The sequence below is a fragment of the Mobula hypostoma genome, chromosome 9, assembly GCF_963921235.1.
Source record: "Mobula hypostoma chromosome 9, sMobHyp1.1, whole genome shotgun sequence".
Taxonomy (NCBI): domain Eukaryota; kingdom Metazoa; phylum Chordata; class Chondrichthyes; order Myliobatiformes; family Myliobatidae; genus Mobula; species Mobula hypostoma.
The window spans coordinates 14,946,779-14,966,051 of NC_086105.1; the positions used below are offsets into that span (position 1 = coordinate 14,946,779).

Sequence of the window (19,273 nt, forward strand, 5' to 3'; positions counted from 1 at the left end):
CCAATGCACAGAGAGGGACAAAAAAAAAAACAAATCATGCAAACAGTAAAAGTAAGCAAATAGCTTCAGAACTGAAGCTTTATGAAAGACGTCAAGTCAGGCATCACTACAGCTGGAGCAGGCCAGAGCTTCAGTTCATCACAAAGCCCAGTAAATGTTGCAAGACCAAAGTAGTTATGGTGCATGTGTGAGTTTGAACAGTAAGGTGCGTTATTTACCCCCTTCATTTAATTTTTCTTTGCTAATGATACTGAAATTTTGCTGAAGTAATTCAAACAGTATTTGCATCAGTACCATAACAATGTTGAATCAAATCAACTTCTCATCTTTCAGAAAACTAACTCCAGATTTTCTCTTCTTCCCCAGTGTCACAGAAATCAAAAGCACAACAGATGTTGGAAATTGTAAGTACAAACAGGAAAAGACTCAGCAATCCCAGGAATTCTCAGCAAAACAGGAAAAGACTCAATGATTCCGGGAATGAAGGGGTTAACATATGAGGCGCATTTGGCAGCTTTGGGCCTGTACTCACTGGAACTTAGAAGAATGCTGGGGGATCTCATTGAAACCTACCAAATGTTGAAAGGACTAGGCAGGGTGGATGTGGAGAGGATGTTTCCTGTGGTGGGGGTATCCAGAACTAGAGGGCACAGCCTCAAAATTGAGGGGCGACCTTTTAGAACAGAGGTGAGGAAGAATTGTTTGAGCCAGTGAGCAGTGAATCTGTGGAATGCTCTGCCACAGATTGCAGTGGAGGCCAAGTCTGTGCATATATTTAAGGTGGAAGTTGATCACTTCCTGATAGGTGTATGGGATTGAGTGGGATCCAGGATCAGCCATGATGAAATGGTGGAGCAGACTCGATGGACTGAATGGCCTAATTCTGCTTCTATGTCTTATGGTCTTAAGTCAGGCAGCATCTGCAGAAAGAGAAACAGAGTTGAAAGTTCAGATCTGATAAAGGGCAACACACAGTTTCTGCAGAATCTGTTGTATTTAAGATCTGATAACAGGTCTGCTGAGTGTTTCCAGCATTTTCTGCTTTAATTGCTCATCATGCGATATTGTTTCAGAATTTCAGCAAACCCTTCAGAATCCCTGGTGACCTTCCTATGCAAACAATAGCTGGTGGCACGCTATCCTGTAAATATCATTGCCAAGCATAATTCCCCAGCAACTCCGAAGCCAAGAGTAACTGGAATTCAACCTGAACATAGAACAGTACAGAACAGGAACTGGCCATTTGGTCTACAAAGCTGTGCCAAACCAGCTAAAAAGCAAATCAAAAACACCCAAACACTATGTACCACCCTCCCCCCACCGCATACATTATGTTCTTATCACTCCATCTTCCTTAATCCATGTGCCCATCCAAACGTCACTTAAAATCCTCTACCACCATTCCAGGCATCCACCACTCTCTGAGTAAAAAACCTACCCCTCGCATCCCCTTTGAACCTATCCCTTTTCAATGCATGCCGTTTGGTATTAGACATTTCAGCTCTGGGAAACAGATACTCTCTGTCCACTCCATCTATGCCTCTCTTGTAAACTTCAATCAGATCTTCCCTCACCCTCGGACACTCCAGAGAAAACAACCCAGGTTTATCCAGCCTCTCATGATAGCACATGCCCTCGAAATCTGCTTTGAGAAAAGAATGGGGAATGGCTTGATCAACTTTCCACCCAAGTGATGAAGCTGAAAATAGAAAACACGATACAAAGCGACTTTATCCAGATCACATTTATTCACTTTAAGTATCACAGTGGCCAAAAAGGGTGAAAGTGGCTTTAATCAGAAAAAAATGTATTGTACGATATCAAATAAGCATTCCCTTTCTGCTGCAGTCCGTTTTCTTTTCCATTGCCTTCAATTCTGCTGATTCATTCCCCCCAGCTGCAGCCCCAGAGTGTGTTAGAAGCAGAACACGTTTTAAAATACAGTACTGAATGAAGCCAATGTTAGGTTCACCTCTGATGTCCAAAGATCACTGATCATAATCTCTATGACCATTTTGCAACTTCTGGATACCAATGTACTCCAGAAACTACTATGGTTTAACATTGCCGAAACAATTGGAGAGTTAAAACACTCAGAATGTTAAAGGGAGTTTTGAGATTAAAAGTAACTAAATGCTGGGAAAGTCATCACAATTACACATTTTATTAATTTCCTTTAGAGAATTCTTTCAATAAAACACAATAATAATTGGCCTTTAAAGCCCACCCGGCTTCACCAATCACCTTCTAGCTTGTCCTCCATCTCCTCCCCACACCTTTTGCTGAGTTCTTCCAGCATTTTGTGTGTGTTGTTATAGTTTGCACGTGGCCGTCGTTTCATTTTTATTCAGTGCATTCATATCTGGGCATTGGAGAGTAACATTTAATCGTTACTTTGGAGCTGATAAGCAATCCTTGCAGAATCCTAAAACAAATCAAACCCCCGCCCCCCCCACCACCACCACCTTTTATTCTGGCTTCCTCCCCCTTCCTTGCCAGTCCTGATGAAGGGTCTCGGCCCGAAATGTCAACGGTTTATTCCTCTCCATGAATGCTGCCTAACTTGCTGAGTTCCTCCAACATTTCCGCCAGTGAAAGCGGGATCTCCCAGTGGCCATCCATTTCAATTCCACTTCCTATTCCCATTCCGATATGTCTATCCGCCGCCTCCTCCACTGTCGTGAAGTGGCCACACTCAGGTTGGAGGAATGTGGTAAACGATATATATATATATGTTGTAACTGGGTTACCTGTCTGGACACGCCCCTCTGCTGACTGCCCCTGTGTCTCCTCCCACAGATCCCTGAATAAAGGCGTTTTCGCCCTGCTCCTCCCCCTTAGACCAGGGGCAGACACTCAGCATGGAGGTAATGTCTTACTGCGAATAAAAGTCTTTCAGTATTTACCCTACTTCAGTCTTTTGGAATTATTGAAGGAGCTTCAAGGAACAACACCTTATATTCTGCATGAATAGCCTCCAACCTGATGGCATGAACATAGATCTCGCGAACTTCTGGTAAAGCCGGCCACCCCTTCACCATTCCCCATCCCCTTTTCCCTCTCTCATGGTATCTCCTTGCCTGCCCATCACTCCCCCTGGTGCTCGTCCCCCCTTTTCTTTCTTCCATGGCCTTCGGTTCTATCAGACTCCCCTTCTCCTGTTCTGTATCTCTTTCACCAATCAACTTCCCAGCTCTTTACTTCATCCCTCCCCCTTCAGGTTTCACCTATCACCTTATGTTTCTCTCTCCCCTCCCTCCACCTTTTAATCCTACTCCTCAGCTTTTTTTCTCCAGTTCTGCCGAAGGGTCTCGGCCCAGAACGTTGACTGTACTTTTTCCATAAATGCTGCCTGGCCTGCTGAGTTCCTCCAGCATTTTGTGTGTGCTCCTGGGATTTCCAGCATCTGCAGATTTTCTCGTTTCCTTCAACGTTTTGTGTGTTGCTTTGGATTTTGAGCATCTGCAGAATTCCGTGTGTTTATAACAATAATGGGCCTTTATTTAAAAACAAAGAGCAAGATACTCACGTTTAGAACACAGGTCACCGTGGTAACCTTTAACACATTTGCATTTGTTTCTCCCAGTGCATTTCCCTCCATTTCTGCAAGGCTGTCGACATTTACCTGCATCAAAGAGAGATCTACATGTGAGTTTCAACTCTTATCAACCTCATAACCCGCAGTGAATCCAAAAAATAAACTTACATTTGATATAACCAAAATCCTATTGAAACCTATTGAAATCAGTTTATGAAAAGTATTTTATATACAGATGCAATATGGGAGCAGACACTGAACTATATTTCACACAAACAGTTCAGGACGAAACAGCTGATAGTTATGTACAAGTAATGGATTCGTTCATAAATACATCAAATGCCTGAACTAGAGGGCACGTCTTACGAAAATAGGTTGAGCTAAGCTTTGCCAAAAAGAAAGGCTTACAGTGAAATGAATTAGAATGCAATACGAGTTTAATTGAGGGTCAGAGTAAAGGGTTGAACTATTAGTTGAAAAATTAAAGTGCATATTCGTTTTTTTCGCTTTAAAAAAAGATTTGGCTCAAAAGTTTGAAGTGGAAGCAAGAAACTACTGAGAGGCAGTGAGAAAGAAATTGGCAGGAGTGGGAGAGGTGAAGGGGCTAAGTTTACAACATAGCAGCAGATACACAATACTGTTAGGAAGTCCCCTGGTGCTGAGCAAGCTGGTGGGTGGAAGGAACAGACCACGGGACTTGGAAGGGAGAACCACAATACTGCAACACAGTGAGTGTTCAGCAGTGTGAGTTTAATTGAGGGTCAGAGGAATAGAGGAATCACCACGTGGAAGAGCATGCACCAAGGTTCAGTCATGTCAAGATGCTCATGGATTCATTCAAAATAAACTCCTGGATGAGGCATAGACACTTTGCAAATAAAGAAATTCACACAGAGCAGAAAAATGGAGAAGCCGCAACATACAGCTAAACATAATCAGGATTGGGAAAGAAGCTGAGTGCCATATCCACTCAATGATGGCATAGAGGATCCCTGTGCTGGAGAACCCCCAGTGAAGTTCAGATCCAGGGAGATTCCAGGGCAAGTCAGCAAAGTAAAAACTACCAACATGGAGGTGCAGCTGAACAGAGTTTTAATGTTTAAATATCAAAGGTTTGGGAAGCATATAGCATAAATACGAGAAAGTCTACAGGTGCTGGAAATCCCAAGCAACACACGCACAAAATGCTGCAGGAACTGAGCAGGTCAGGCAGCACCTATGGAAGTGTATAAACAGTCGATGTTTTAGGCCGAGACCCTTCTTCAGGACTGGAAAGGAAGGGGGAAGATGCCAGAATGAATAGGTGGGTGGAGGGGAAGGAGGATATAGAAGGTCATGGGTGAAGCCAGGTGGATAGAGAAGATAAAGCGCGGGAAAGGAAGGAATTTGATAGTAGAGGAGAGTGACCACAGGAGAAAGAGAAGAAGGAGGGGAAGATGAAGGTTATTTATGCTTCAGAGGAATTGCCAGACTAAGGGCCATCAGTAGACAGTTGTCATCTAGGAACTGATAAGAGGGAATCAAAAGGATTTTTATTTATTGGCTGAGGAAAATGGGGTGGCATAGTAGTGTAGTGGTTAGCACAACGCTTTACAGTACCAGCGACCCAGGTTCAATTCCCAGCTCTGTCTGTATGGGGTTTGTCTGCTCTCCCCGTGACTGCATGGGCTTCCTCCCACAGTCCAAAGATGTGCCAGCGGGAGGTTAATTGGTCATTGTCAATTATTCCGTGATTAGCCTAGGGTTGAATCGGGGGTTGCTGGGCAGCATGGCTCGAAGGGCTGGGAGAACCTATTCTGCACTGTATCTCAGTAAATAAATATGAACTCTTTCGCCATAGGAAGTGACTGAGACAACTGCTGTGGATGCATTTAAGCGGACGATAGAGGCATGTGAGAGAGAAGGGAATAGATGAGTAAAGGTTGATACTGACTGTTCTCACACAGATCCCCTTCATATCCCGGAGGACAAATGCATTTGTTAGGATGGAAGCAGGTTCCACCATTGTAACAGATTGAGGTACAGTTTGCTGAAATAAAACAAAAAAAAATTAAGAATAAGATGAATGAATTAATTCCTAATGTAAAATATTAGACCATTTAAAAAGATCACATTTCAGAACATTGTCCATGAGATAACTTACAAAATTGTGAAGGTCCACTCAGGCACAAAATTCAAACACAATCCAACACAACAAATCTAAATCTGGCTCAGGACAGATCAACTCCCCCCCTCCTCCGCCACACCCCCCCCCCCACCCCGGCCTTACCTAATTTAACCATTGCTGGAACTAGAAGAATCTCAAACTGGCTACTCATCTGCTGTAATACTAATTAAATCATCCTGACTTGTGTAAAGTATTGAGCTAGACCAACAGCCCCAACAGTTTTATGAGGTTATATACCCAATTCACCCAGAATCTAACGAATGTAAATATGTAAATGCATATGATTAGGTTGGTTTGGGCACCTCGGATCTAAAATGTTGTCCTTTTTGTAAAAAAAAGGTTCAGTCAATTACTGCTTGAAAATTATTCCCCTTTGCTTTGGTATTAATATTAGCCCAAGGAACAGGAACACGCAAGGCCGACAATTCCAAAAATGGCTGTCCCCTGCTCGAGTACAAGCATGTTCTAAAATCAGTAACTGTTTGGGCTTCCATTTATGAACTACTTAATTCTATCCTTCTTAGACCTAAATTGGATAGCCAATATTGAAATTCATTTGGTACAATTTTGCCCACTTCTATAATGCTTCCAACTTCCTTATTCACAATGACATCTCTCTTTGGAGACGTGGTTTTCTGTTTTATCACCTATGTAGTTTGTAAGCATGGTCAAGCAAAGTCCCTGTGGAATGCCATTTGGCATGGTCTGCCAGTGTAAGTAGTTCTCAATTATCCCTGAAAGCCTGCCCCCTTCCTGCTGCTCAGTTTTCTTGTCAGCTCAACAAAAATTTGTAATTTGAAAAAAAAAATCAAGCTCAGCTATGATTTAATCCAATACCTCCTGAAGATAAATAATAAATATATACGTTCCTCTGTGCAGTACTTTCACAACCCCTCGAAAAATTGGGCTCATTGGATATGCTCCCGAACCAGTGTGGATAACTTCACTCACTACAACACTGGATTGATCACTGAACACAAGCTAAGACATCCTGGTATGAGAGGGAAAGCAACCAGAAGTCGTGATACGTGGTGGCACCAACGACATAGGCGGGAAGAGGGATGAGGTCCTGAAGTGTGAGTTTCGGGAACTAGGCAGAAGGCTGAAGAACAGGACCTCAAGGGTGGCGTTCTCAGGATTGCTGCCAGTGCTACGTGACAGAGATGGTAAGAATTGGAGGAGATGGCAGTTGAATGCGTGGCTGAGGAGTTGGTGCAGGGAGCAGGGTTTTAGATTTTTAGATCATTGGGATCTCTTCTGGGGAATGTGGGACCTGTACAGATTGCATGGGTTGCATCTGAACTCGAGGGGGAGCAATATCCTTGCAGGTAGGTTTGCTAGCATGGTTCAGGAGGGTTTAAACTAATTTGCAAGGGGGATGGGACCCAGAGCGATAGAGCAGTGAAAGAAGTGCATGGAGTAAAGTCAGATCTAACATATAGAGAGGCCTTGAGGAAAGAGAAGCAGAATAAAGGGTGTAAAGGTAGGAAGGTAGAAGAGCTAAAGTGCGTGTACTTCAATGCAAGAAGAATCAGGTACAAAGGTGATGAACTGAGAGCTTGGATACATACATGGAATTATGATGTAGTGGCCATTACAGAGACTTGGCTGGCACCAGGGCAGGAATGGATTTTCAATATCCTGGATTTCAGTGCTTTAAAAGGGATAGAGCAGAGGGAAAAAGGGGAGGAGGGGTGGCATTAGTGGTCAGGGATACTATTACAACTACAGAAAGGGTGGGTAATGTAGTAGGATCTTCTTTTGAGTCAGTATGGGTGGAAGTCAGGAACAGGAAAGGAGCAGTTACTCTATTGGGAGTATTCTATAGGCACCCCCGTAGCAGCAGAGATACCGAGGAGCAGATTGGGAGGCAGATTTTGGAAAGGTACAAAAATAACAAGGTTGTTATCATGGGTGACTTTAACTTCCCTAATATTAATTCACATCTGATTAGTTCCAAGGGTTTGGACTGGGCAGAGTTTGTTAAGTGTGTCCAGGACGGATACCTGTCACAGTATGTTGACAGGCCGACTAGGGGGAATGCCATAATAGATCTAGTATTAGGTAACGAACCGGGTCAGGTCACAGATCTCTCAGTGGGTGAGCATCTGGGGGACAGTGACTACCGCTCCCTGGCCTTTAGCATTATTACGGAAAAGGATAGAATCAGAGAGGCGAAGAAAATTTTTAATTGGGGAAGGGAAATTATGAGGCTATAAGGCTAAAACTTGCGGGTGTGAATTGGGATGATGTTTTTGCAGGGAAATGTACAATGGACATGTGGCCGATATTTAGGGATCTCTTGCAGGATGTTAGGGATAAATTTGTCCCGGTAAGGAAGATAAAGAATGGTAGGGTGAAGGAACCATGGGTGACAAGTGAGGTGGAAAATCTAGTCAGGTGGAAGAAGGCAGCATACATGAGGTTTAGGAAGCAAGGATCAGATGGGTCTATTGAGGAATATAGGGTAGCAAGAAAGGAGCTTAAGAAGGGCTGAGGAGAGCAAGAGGGGGGCATGAGAAGGCCTTGGCGAGTAGGGTAAAGGAAAATCCCAAGGCATTCTTCAATTATGTGAAGAACAAAAGGATGCCAGGAGTGAAGGTAGGACCGATTAGAGATAAAGGTGGGAAGATGTGCCTCGATGCTGTGGAAGTGAGCGAGGTCCTCAATGAATACTTCTCTTCAGTATTCACCAATGAGAGGGAACTTGATGACAGTGAAGGCAATATGAGTGAGGTTGATGTTCTGGAGCATGTTGATATTAAGGGAGAGGAGGTTTGGAGTTGTTAAAATACATTAGGACAGATAAGTCTCCGGGGCCTGACAGAATATTCCCCAGAATATGCTCCTCCTCTGGCTAGGATCCTTACATCCTCGTTGTCGACAGGAATGGTACCGGAGGATTGGATGAAGGCAAATGTTGTCTCCTTGTTCAAAAAAGGTAGTAGGGATAGTCTGGGTAATTATAGACCAGTGAGTCTTACGTCTGTGATGGGAAAGCTGTTGGAAAAGATTCTTAGAGTTAGGATCTATGGACATTTAGAGAATCATGGTCTGATCAGGGACAGTCAGCATGGCTTTGTGAAGGGCAGATCGTGTTTAACAAGCCTGATAGAGTTCTTTGAGGAGGTGACCAGGCATATAGATGAGGGTAGTGCAGTGGATTTGATCTATATGGATTTTAGTAAGGCATTTGACAAGTTTCCACACGGTAGGCTTATTCAGAAAGTCAGAAGGCATGGGATCCAGGGAAGTTTGGCCAGGTGGATTCAGAATTGGCTTGCCTGCAGAAGGCAGAGAGTCGTGGTGGAGGGAGTACATTCAGATTGGAGGATTGTGACTAGTGGTGTCCCACAAGGATCTGTTCTGGGACCTCTACTTTTCGTGATTTTTATTAACGACCTGGATATTGGGGCAGAAGGGTGGGTTGGCAAGTTTGCAGACGACACAAAGGTTGGTGGTGTTGTGGATAGTGTAGAAGATTGTCAAAGATTGCAGAGAGACATTGCTAGGATGTAGAAGTGAGCTGAGAAGTGGCAGATGGAGTTCAACCCGGAGAAGTGTGATGTGGTACACTTTGGAAGGACAAACTCCAAGGCAGAGTACAAAGTAAATGGCAGGATACTTGGTAGTGTGGAGGAGCAGAAGGATCTGGGGGTACATGTCCACAGATCCCTGAAAGTTGCCTCACAGGTGGATAGGGTAGTTAAGAAAGCTTATGGGGTGTTAGCTTTCATAAGTCGAGGGATAGAGTTTAAGAGTTGCAATGTAATGATGCAGCTCTATAAAACTCTGGTTAGGCCACACTTGGAGTACTGTGTCCAGTTCTGGTCACCTCACTATAGGAAGGATGTGGAAGCATTGGAAAGGGTACAGAGGAGATTTACCAGGGTGCTGCCTGGTTTAGAGAGTATGGATTATGATCAGAGATTAAGAGAGCTGGGGCTTTACTCTTTGGTGAGAAGAAGGATGAGAGGAGACATGATAGAGTTGTACAAGATAATAAGAGACATGATAGAGGTGTACAAGATAATAAGAGGAATAGATAGAGTAGATAGCCAGCGCCTCTTCCCCAGGGCACCACTGCTCAATACAAGAGGACATGGCTTTAAGGTAAGGGGTGGGAAGTTCAAGGGGGATTTTAGAGGAAGGTTTTTTACTCAGAGAGTGGTTGGTACGTGGAATGCACTGCCTGAGTCAGTGGTGGAGGCAGCTACGCTAGTGAAGTTTAAGAGACTACTAGACCGGTACTGTATATGGAGGAATTTAAGGTGGGGGGTTATATGGGAGGCAGGATTTGAGGGTCAGCACAACATTGTGGGCTGAAGGGCCTGTACTGTGCTGTACTATTCTATGTTCTATGTTTGTTAAGGACTCTACAACTCATGTTCACAATATTATTTATTTTTATTATTTATTTCTTTGTATTTGCACAGTTTGTCTTCTTTTGCACATTGCTTGCTGGTCAGTCTGTGTGTAGCTTTTCATTGATCCTGTTGTATTTTTTGCCCTACTGTGAATGCCTGTAAGAAAATAAATCTCGGGGTAGTATTTGGTGACATATACAAATTTTAATCATAAATTTACTTTGAACTTTGACCTATCCTGTACATATCCATGCTAGCACTTTTTGATCAACTGGAAATGTTCGAGATGTTCAGTCACTGCCCTTGATCAGACGCAAGTAATATCTGAACATTTGATGCTTGTTTCTTTCAATGTCCCAGTTTTATAGTTTGTATGGTTTGCTTTTCTTATAATACTTCCCAGTGGTATTTAAATCTTTATAAGCTTATTTTTTCTTCTTGTTTCTTATTGCTCCTTCCTCTTTTCTGGCTGCTCTTTAGCATCTGGAGCCTTTGCTTCTCTGAGTTACAAACTGTTCTGTATATATTTTAAAACATGCACCACGAGCATAATCTACAAACACATATGTCCATATTGCTGCACTCAGTGTTTGCTCCATTGCCTTGCCCATGTGTAGAATCTCTGTGGCCATTTTGTGCTGTTCTTCTTTAGTACACTATGCTGAATTTGTTCACATTTTCATTGCTATTAGTTTCACTTGCATTCATAGTTATTCATCAACCAGAACTGCCTCAATATAAATCTCATAATCTCCTGCCCCCACAGAAGTTCTAGGAAATATTGCTACAATAAATTGGATATCACAATACAAAAATATGCTACCTTCCAGTGATGAACTAATTCCTTTATGTCAATATGGAAGTTAAAATTCCCATATTAAAACTGCCCTACCTTCATAAAATTATGAAGCATGATAAGCCTCTCAGTTTACTTTTAACAAGCTCCAAAAAGGAATAGAAAAACATCTTATTGGAACTTGCTTGGCTTCTCCAGCACGCTTAAACTTTATGCCAAACTTTTCTATCTGACTCCAATCCAGGCCCGCGCTACTGACTTTAAATCTCTTCTCCCTATATCAATCCTGTTGAAGCAGCTGCCAACTTTAAATCATAAGTCTGGACTGAAACTAAGGGCGGGAGGGAAAGTTGTTACTTAAGTGTCAGGCTGCTGGAAGAGACTAGTAACAACTGGAAGGAGAGCACTGATTTTCAACAGATGTAAGTGTCACTTTTTTGACTGCAACTGTTCACCAGATTTTGTGCGTGTGAGACCTTGGTGTTAAATTTGACCTGGTGGTGTTCAGTGATTACATGTCAATAGCATTCTGTAGCAGAGATATCTATGATTGTGCACAAAGGAAATCACCAACTAAATGTGAGTGTTCATCGCCTACCTTTATCACAGTTAATACCGAAGTATCCAGGAGGACAGATGCACAATCCTGGACTGACACACAGTCCTCCATTCAGACATCTGGGGATGCACAGAGCTAAAAGAAAGAGGGAGGTTAAATGTACTTGGAGAATATATGGAGTTGGAGTTTAGCATGTCGTAAAATTCAGTGGTTGAAAGGTTCATTCTATTGTCAAATTATGCATGTACAATGCAACTCTGATATTTGACTTCTCCAGATAGCCATGAAATACAGAAAAACAGCTGGAACATCAAAAACCCCAAACACCCAACCCCCTCCCTCGCAAAAAAAGCAACAATAACATCAGACCTCCAGCCCCTCCTCACAAAAAAACAGCAACAATTGCATCTAAACCCCAATCCCTCTCTCACACACAAAAAAACCAACAGATCGCTCAGACAGGAAAAAAAAACAAGAACATCACACTCCAAATTCCCAATCCTCCCTCACACAGTTCATTACTTAAATGTATTTTTCTCTCAAGAAGTTCTTTTTTAAAACTACACACTCACGTATCCCTTTGCTGGTTCCAAATACTTATGCTCCCTGTCCTAACTTTTAGGTCATTCGGATGAGATGTTAAACTGGGGCCCCATCACTTCTTTCGGCTGAGAACTAAAGATCCCATGGAGCTATTTTGAGAGAAGTCAGAGCAGCATCACCAGCATTCTGGACAATACTTAAACTCTCTGAACATTACTGAAACTGGTTGTCACATTGCTGTTCCTGGGTGTTTACTCTGTGCGAACTGGCTGCTACCTCCTTCCATTGCAGCTGTGTCTACATTTCAAAAAAGAATCTCATTGATTATAAAGGTATTTAGGAAATCCCAAAAGATGAAAGCCTCCAAGAGGACCACAACCTTGCCGTAGGGTTTGGAGGCTTGCATGCCACAAAGACCCAGAGACCTATTTTGGCTGGTCAGGATCGTGTGCTTTGGCTTTTGATAGAGGTCACCTATGCCAAGCAGGTCAGAGGGTAGAGGTCATGCTAAGAGTGGTCCACTGGTCCTCCAGGTTCGGGGTTTCAGCTCAGAGCCAACAACGCTGACTGGGCAAAAAAATTGTTACTGAAACAGCAATGAAGAATCCTCCTACATCTCTGTGCAACTGTATGGACAGATAGAGATAGAAGACTTTCATTGCAGCCCTAAACACCAGCGGCATAACAGGCAGGAAGTAAAAGATGAAAGTTTCTATTTAAATGCAGGTATTTTTACTAAACGAGGCAGCAGGTAAGTTGCTGTCAGGATACTGCCAATAATGATGAGTGAGCTGCTGAACTAATCACATATTCAATGTTCCAAATAAAGGACCAAAAGCAGCTTTAAACTGGCCAATCTTTAGCCTGTCTGTGCACACTCTGAGTGAAAAAAATGGGAAGCCAACACCAGATGGAATTGTTCAAATTAAGAAACATAGAAAATAGGTGCAGGAGTAGGCCATTCGGCCCTTCGAACCTGCACCACCATTCAGTATGATCATGGCTGATCATCCAACTCAGAACCCTGCACCTGCTTTCTCTCCATACCCCCTGATCCCTTTAGCCACAAGGGCCATATCTAACTCCCTCTTAAATATAGCCAATGAACTGGCCTCAACTGTTTCCTGTGGCAGAGAATTCCACAGATTCACCACTCTCTGCGTAAAGAAGTTTTTCCTCATCTCGGTCCTAAAAGGCTTCCCCTTTATCCTCAAACTGTGACCCCTCGTTCTGGACTTCCCCAACATCGAGAACAATCTTCCTACATCTAGCCTGTCCAATTCCTTTAGAATTTCATACATTTCAATAAGATCCCCCCTCAATCTTCTAAATTACAGAGGGTATAAGCCTAGTCGATCCAGACTTTCATCATATGAAAGTCCTGCCATCCCAGGAATCAATCTGGTGAACCTTCTTTGTACCCCCTCTATGGTAAGAGTCTTTCCTCAGATTAGGGGACCAAAACTGCACACAATACTCCAGGTGTGGTCTCACCAAGGCCTCGTACAACTGCAGTAGTACCTCCCTGCTCCTGTACTCGAATCCTCTTGCTATGAATGCCGGCATCCCATTCGCCTTTTTCACCACCTGATGTACCTGCATGCCCACTTTCAATGACTGGTGTACAATGACACCCAGGTCTTGTTGCACCTCCCCTTTTCCTAATCGGCCACTATTCAGATAATAATCTGTTTTCCTGTTCTTGCCACCAAAGTGGATAACCTCACATTCATCCACATTAAATTGCATGAATTTGCCCACTCACCTAACCTATCCAAGTCACCCTGCATCCTCTTAGCATCCTCCTCACAGCTAACACTGCCGCCCAGCTTCGTGTCATCTGCAAACTTGGAGATGCTGCATTTAATTCCCTCGTCTAAGTCATTAATATATATTGTAAACAACTGGGGTCCCAGCACTGAGCCTTGTGGTACCCCACTAGTCACTGCCTGCCATTCTGAAAAGGTCCCGTTTATTCCCACTCTTTGCTTCCTGTCTGCCAACCAATTCTGTCTCCACATCAATACCATACCCCCAATACCGTGTGCTTTAAGTTTGCACACTAATCTCCTGTGTGGGACCTTGTCAAAAACCTTTTGAAAATCCAAATTTACCACATCCACTGGTTCTCTCCTATCCACTCTACTAGTTACATCCTCAAAAAATTCTATGAGATTCGTCAGACATGATTTTCCTTTCACAAATCCATGCTGACTTTGTCCGATGATTTCACCGCTTTCCAAATGTGCTGTTATCACATCTTTGATAACTGAATCTAGCATTTTCCCCACCAACGATATCAGGCTTAGCAGTCTATAATTCCCCCGTTTCTCTCTTCCTCCTTTTTTAAAAAGCAGGGTTACATTAGCCACCCTCCAATCCTCAGGAACTAATCCAGAATCTAAAGAGTTTTGAAAATTTATCACTAATGCATCCACTATTTCTTGGGCTACTTCCTTAAGCAGTCTGGGATGCAGACCATCTGGCCCTGGGGATTTATCTGCCTTTAATCCCTTCAATTTACTTAACACTACTTCCCTACTAACATGTATTTCCCTCAGTTCCTCCATCTCACTGGACCCTCTGTTCCCTACTATTTCTGGAAGATTATTTATGTCCTCCTTAGTGAAGAAAGAACCAAAGTAGTTATTCAATTGGTCTGCCATGTCCTTGTTCCCCAAGATCAATTCACCTGTTTCTGACTGTAAGGGACCTACATTTGCCTTAACCAATCTTTTTCTTTTCACATATCTATAAAAGCTTTTACAGTCAGCTTTTATGTTCCCTGCCAGTTTTCTCTCATAATCTTTATTCCCTTTTCTAATTAAGCCCTTTGTCCTCCTCTGCTGGACTCTAAATTTCTCCGAAATATGTTACTTCTGTTCGTGTGATTCATCATATTCATTCTTTTTTCTGTCTTTACCAAGTGCACAAACCTTCCCTGACAAGTCCCTGGCAGCCCACATTCCTCCTAGTCTCCAGCCAAAGATGACAGTGATGCTCCTGATGTATAGTGTTGCTGTCCGAGTCTAGGATACCATAAAACCATAAAACATAGGAGCAGAACTGGGCCATTCAGGCCATTGGGTCCAGTGGTGCAGTGGTAGCCGGAGCACTCTGAAATGCCTTCGGCACCTCTTTAAGAAAAAAACCGAAATAAACAAGCTAATTAATTTGCCAATCACCTGTCCAGCTCTTGGCTCCATTCCTCCCCCTCCTGTCTTCTATCATTAAGGATCTCCCCCTCCCCCTCCCACTTTCAAATCTCTTACTAACCCTTCCTTCAGTTGGTCCTGATGAAGGATCTCGGCCCGAAACGTCGACTGTACCCCTTCCTAGAGATGCTGCCTGGCCTGCTGCATTCACCAGCAACTTTGATGTGTGTTGCATTAATTGATTAGGTGCCGCCCAGGGTGATTTGAGTCTCTCAGAAACTGCTGATCTCCTGGGATTTTTATGCACAACATACTCTGGAGTTTACAAAGGATGGTGCCAAAAACAAAACAAAATCCAGCGAGTGGATTTAACACGATGTTTTTGCTCACGGAACAGCCACTCGCTGGATTTCTTTTTTTGTTTTTGGCACCATCCTTTGTAAACTCCAGAGTATGTTGTGCGTAAAAATACTAGGAGATCAGCAGTTTCTGAGAGACTCAAATCACCCTGGGCGGCACCTAATTAATTAGCTTGTTTATTTCGGCTTTTTTCTTGAAGAGGTGTCGATCGTGTTTCAGAGCGCTGCAGCTACCCCTGCACCCCTGACTGGGTCTGCTCTGCCACACCATCATGGCTGATTTATTATCCCCTTCAACCCCTTTCTTAGCCGGCCGGTGGTGTAATGGCACCCACACCGGACTTCGAGGCGCGTGGTCCTGGATTCGAATCCAGCCGACTGCTTACACACTTTCCATCCAGGCTGGGTTGAGTGTCGAGCTAGCAAGTTGGCCTCATTAAAAAGACAGATAAAAATGCTACAGAAATGGCAAGGTTTGCCACCCGATACACCACAAGGCATGGAAAGGAACTACAACAACAACGCCATTCTCCTGCCTTCCCATTGTAACCTTTGACACCCTGACTAATAAAGAACCTATCAACCTCTGCTTTAAATATACCAAACGGCTTGGCCTCCACAGCCACCTGCGGCAATAATTTCCACAGATTCACTACCCTCCGGCTAAAGAAATTCCTCATCTCTATTCTAGAGGGACACCTTCTATTATAAAGGGACACCCTTCGATTTCGAGGCTGCCTTCTAGTCCTAGACTCCCCAGCATAAGGAAACTACAGGATATGTAACATTTCAGGGCCTGCTCAAGCCCTGAGCATGGTCCATTTTTATGCTGTACATCTAAAAGGAATACTTTATAATGTACTGATAATTCAGAAACCTGAACAATTACCATCTTGTTAGGAGGTGGTGTCCAAGACGATTAGAGGCATAGAATTCCCAGCATCAAATTCCCTGTATGTGTCCACATACTTGGCGATAATAAAGGATTCTGATTCTGACAGAATGGACAACCGAGACCGAGGGCAGAAATGACTAATACAAAGGGGTACAATTTTAAGGATATTGGAGTAAAGGATAGCAGGGGATGACAGAGGTAAGTTCTTCACACAAAGAGTAGTGGCTGAATGGAATGCCCTGCCAGGGGTGGTGATAGAGGCCAATACATCAGGGGCATTTAAGAAACTCTTAGATAGACACATGGGTGACAGAGAAACAGAGGGTGATTTAGAAGGGAAGAGTTAGATTGATCTTAGAGTAAGTTAAATGGTTGGGACAAAAGAGCTTATACTGGGCTGCAATGTTCAATGATCTAATTTTTCCTGTTGTAAACGTCAGAAAACTGAGGCAGGACATAAACAGCAGGAGGAAGTGCCTTTGTGGGCTGAAGAACCTGTTCCTGGACTGTCCTGTTGTATAAGAAATGTGTGGGAGGCAAGATGGGAGGCAGGGGAAGGAACAATCTTAAAATACAATATGAAATATCTACATTGCCACACATAAAGTAAATTAATACAACATATTTCACTCTTTGAGCTCTGTGCACTTATACCAGAAAAGAATCGAAAGACCAAATATAATGATCAAGGTGAGCATAATTGCCAAAATAAATTTCATGCTTTAATTTAAATTATCGGATTTCAAAACTTAAACTTGCATGACATTTAAACTTTACATATCCGAGAAGTTTTATTTTTTGAGTCAATGAACGTCTTTCTCCCAGAAATGTGGATGAGGTCAAAACGTGCCCAAGTGATCATTGTTTCCTTGCAGAAATCTACTCGTGCTCCCAATGTGAAACATTGGTTAAGTACCCAAGGCCACCAGGATAGGCATCGCTGAGTTAGCTGCTGTTCATTCAGAGTAAGAGGACTGCTTATTTTTCCTTACAGGATATTGCTGAAATTGAAATATTTTCTTAACATAATACTTCATTTTAATTCCCTCTTTCTGGCTTACGAAATAGCTCAAATAGTTTTAGTTTAATTTGTTTATTTTTTTCCATAAATTTATTCTCCTGTTCCTTTAATCTTCTCACTTCTTGAGGCTCTCTACATCACATCCCTGCCAAGAGGCCAAACAAAGCAGCTCTTTGACCGGCTGCTAGAAAGTGTGCAAGAGCTGCCAGGTGAATTGCCTGCCAACTTTCCCTGCCTTCCCTGGATAGCTTGAAGCAACAACTCGAGGGGGAAAAAAAAACACTGTCTCCATGTAGAGGAGGCAATGTATTAGTTACAGAACTGATCAATCTTTGACATTTACAAAAAAAAATCATTCATCTTATTATAGCGTTTTTTTCAAAATCACAATTAAATGATAGCCTGTGGTCTTATTTCCGTTAAATGTTACCTTTTTCACAATGAGGTCCATAGAAGCCATCAGGGCACTCACAAACCTGTCTCTCTGTACAATAACCTCCATTGCGACATCCCCCCGGACATTTGGCTTGGCACATAAAGAGATTTGTAAATATTTAATATATTATGCAGATATAATTATTGTTATAATATATAATGTTAAGAAGGTAGCAGATATGTAGCAATAACAGTAAACTTTCTACAATTTATATAAACATAGATTTAAGTAAAACAGCATTTTTCCAAAAATTGCCACCGGGCAAGATGGTTCTCTGTACTTAAAGCATGCTTTCATAAGTTGTAGTGTTTTCCTTTTCACCATATGTCTTCTTGTGCTGAATTACCAGAAATTTAATTTTAAATTTGTAGTACCAGCATACCATTAACTTTTGTCGTCTGTCTGTAACAATTCTCTGTTCAAAACATCCACAATTTAATACAAATTCCAATTCAGTAGAAAAAAAGACAAGCCATCCCATTACAGGAAAGTTTATAAATTTCCCGGGGTATTTTGGGACGGAGTAGTGGGGAAGGATAGTGAGAGAAGCCCGGATCCAAACGTATCCACTGTTACCTAAAACTGTAAAGGTAGAATTGAAGCGGAATCCAGTGATGGCAAACTGGGCCCAGTTTTTGTGTATTTAACAGGGGGCCTCACTCTGTTCCTGTGGGCTTCTTACAGGAGTGCTCAAAGGAATGGGTTAAGTTCAGGAAAATAGTGAAAAGCAGTAGGATCAAATGGGTAGAGTAACATGCCTTAATTATTCACCTCAACCCTAAGTGGCTGGGCAGTAGAGTTTGGCTTAGGCCCAAGTTTCAGTAAGAATCCTCCATTTACGGTGAATATAAATTAAAATTGTCATTCAAACCTAAAATTTTAGCAAAGTTAGATCATAAATTGTTTAATGAGGCGCTGGTGTTATGATGCTCAAATTACATTTCCCTTTGAAGTAAGGTTTCTATGGTGAATGTATTTTTTTAAGTTTTATCAAATGTTGCACTTGCTTTACTAATTTTATGCAGCCAAATTTCTAGCAAGATTATGTTACCACTAATATAAATTTGAATGCCACCTCCAATCCATATTTGAAAAGATCAAAATTTAAGCCCACTGGTTTCTGATACATCAAAATGACGGGGACAAGCAGTATGATATTCAGGAAAAGATCAGCTTACCTCTTTGGCAAGTTTTGAAGAATATTGCATTGTGAGGGGTTCTAAGTATAACATTCCCTTCAGCATCCATAATGACCACAGTGACCTCAAAAGCTGCTACCCCATCCTGGCCACCAAGACAAGGGAATCCAATCTGCACAACTAAATTGGCACAAAGGCAGAACAACAAAAAAAAAAGAAAAAATCTGCACTTAACATTCGAAAAATATCAAAAATTTACTTTACTTTATTGTTGCCAAACAATTGATACTAGAACGTA

General features: G+C 42.4%; 1 protein-coding gene and 2 long non-coding RNA genes across 3 annotated transcripts in view; 2 read left to right on the forward strand and 1 right to left on the reverse strand.

The window, feature by feature from the left end:
* The window catches only part of LOC134352315 (uncharacterized), a 63,437-nt gene that overhangs the window by 35,917 nt on the left and 8,247 nt on the right, over positions 1 to 19,273 (forward strand). The window contains exon 2 of the long non-coding RNA XR_010019370.1: positions 367 to 404. This is a non-coding gene — a long non-coding RNA (uncharacterized LOC134352315). The remainder of the gene's footprint in view (positions 1 to 366; positions 405 to 19,273) is intronic.
* wif1 (wnt inhibitory factor 1) overlaps positions 1 to 19,273 on the reverse strand; it is a 41,753-nt gene that overhangs the window by 2,638 nt on the left and 19,842 nt on the right. Inside the window, exons 4-8 of the mRNA XM_063059610.1 lie at positions 19,015 to 19,155; positions 17,831 to 17,926; positions 11,467 to 11,562; positions 5,472 to 5,567; positions 3,530 to 3,625 (exon numbers count right to left, since the gene is read on the reverse strand). Of these exons, the coding sequence (XP_062915680.1) occupies positions 3,530 to 3,625; positions 5,472 to 5,567; positions 11,467 to 11,562; positions 17,831 to 17,926; positions 19,015 to 19,155 (525 nt within the window). The remainder of the gene's footprint in view (positions 1 to 3,529; positions 3,626 to 5,471; positions 5,568 to 11,466; positions 11,563 to 17,830; positions 17,927 to 19,014; positions 19,156 to 19,273) is intronic.
* Positions 2,958 to 5,407, forward strand: LOC134352316 (uncharacterized). Its single transcript, XR_010019371.1, has 3 exons — positions 2,958 to 3,016; positions 3,587 to 3,648; positions 5,379 to 5,407. It is a non-coding gene; the product is annotated as an uncharacterized LOC134352316 (long non-coding RNA).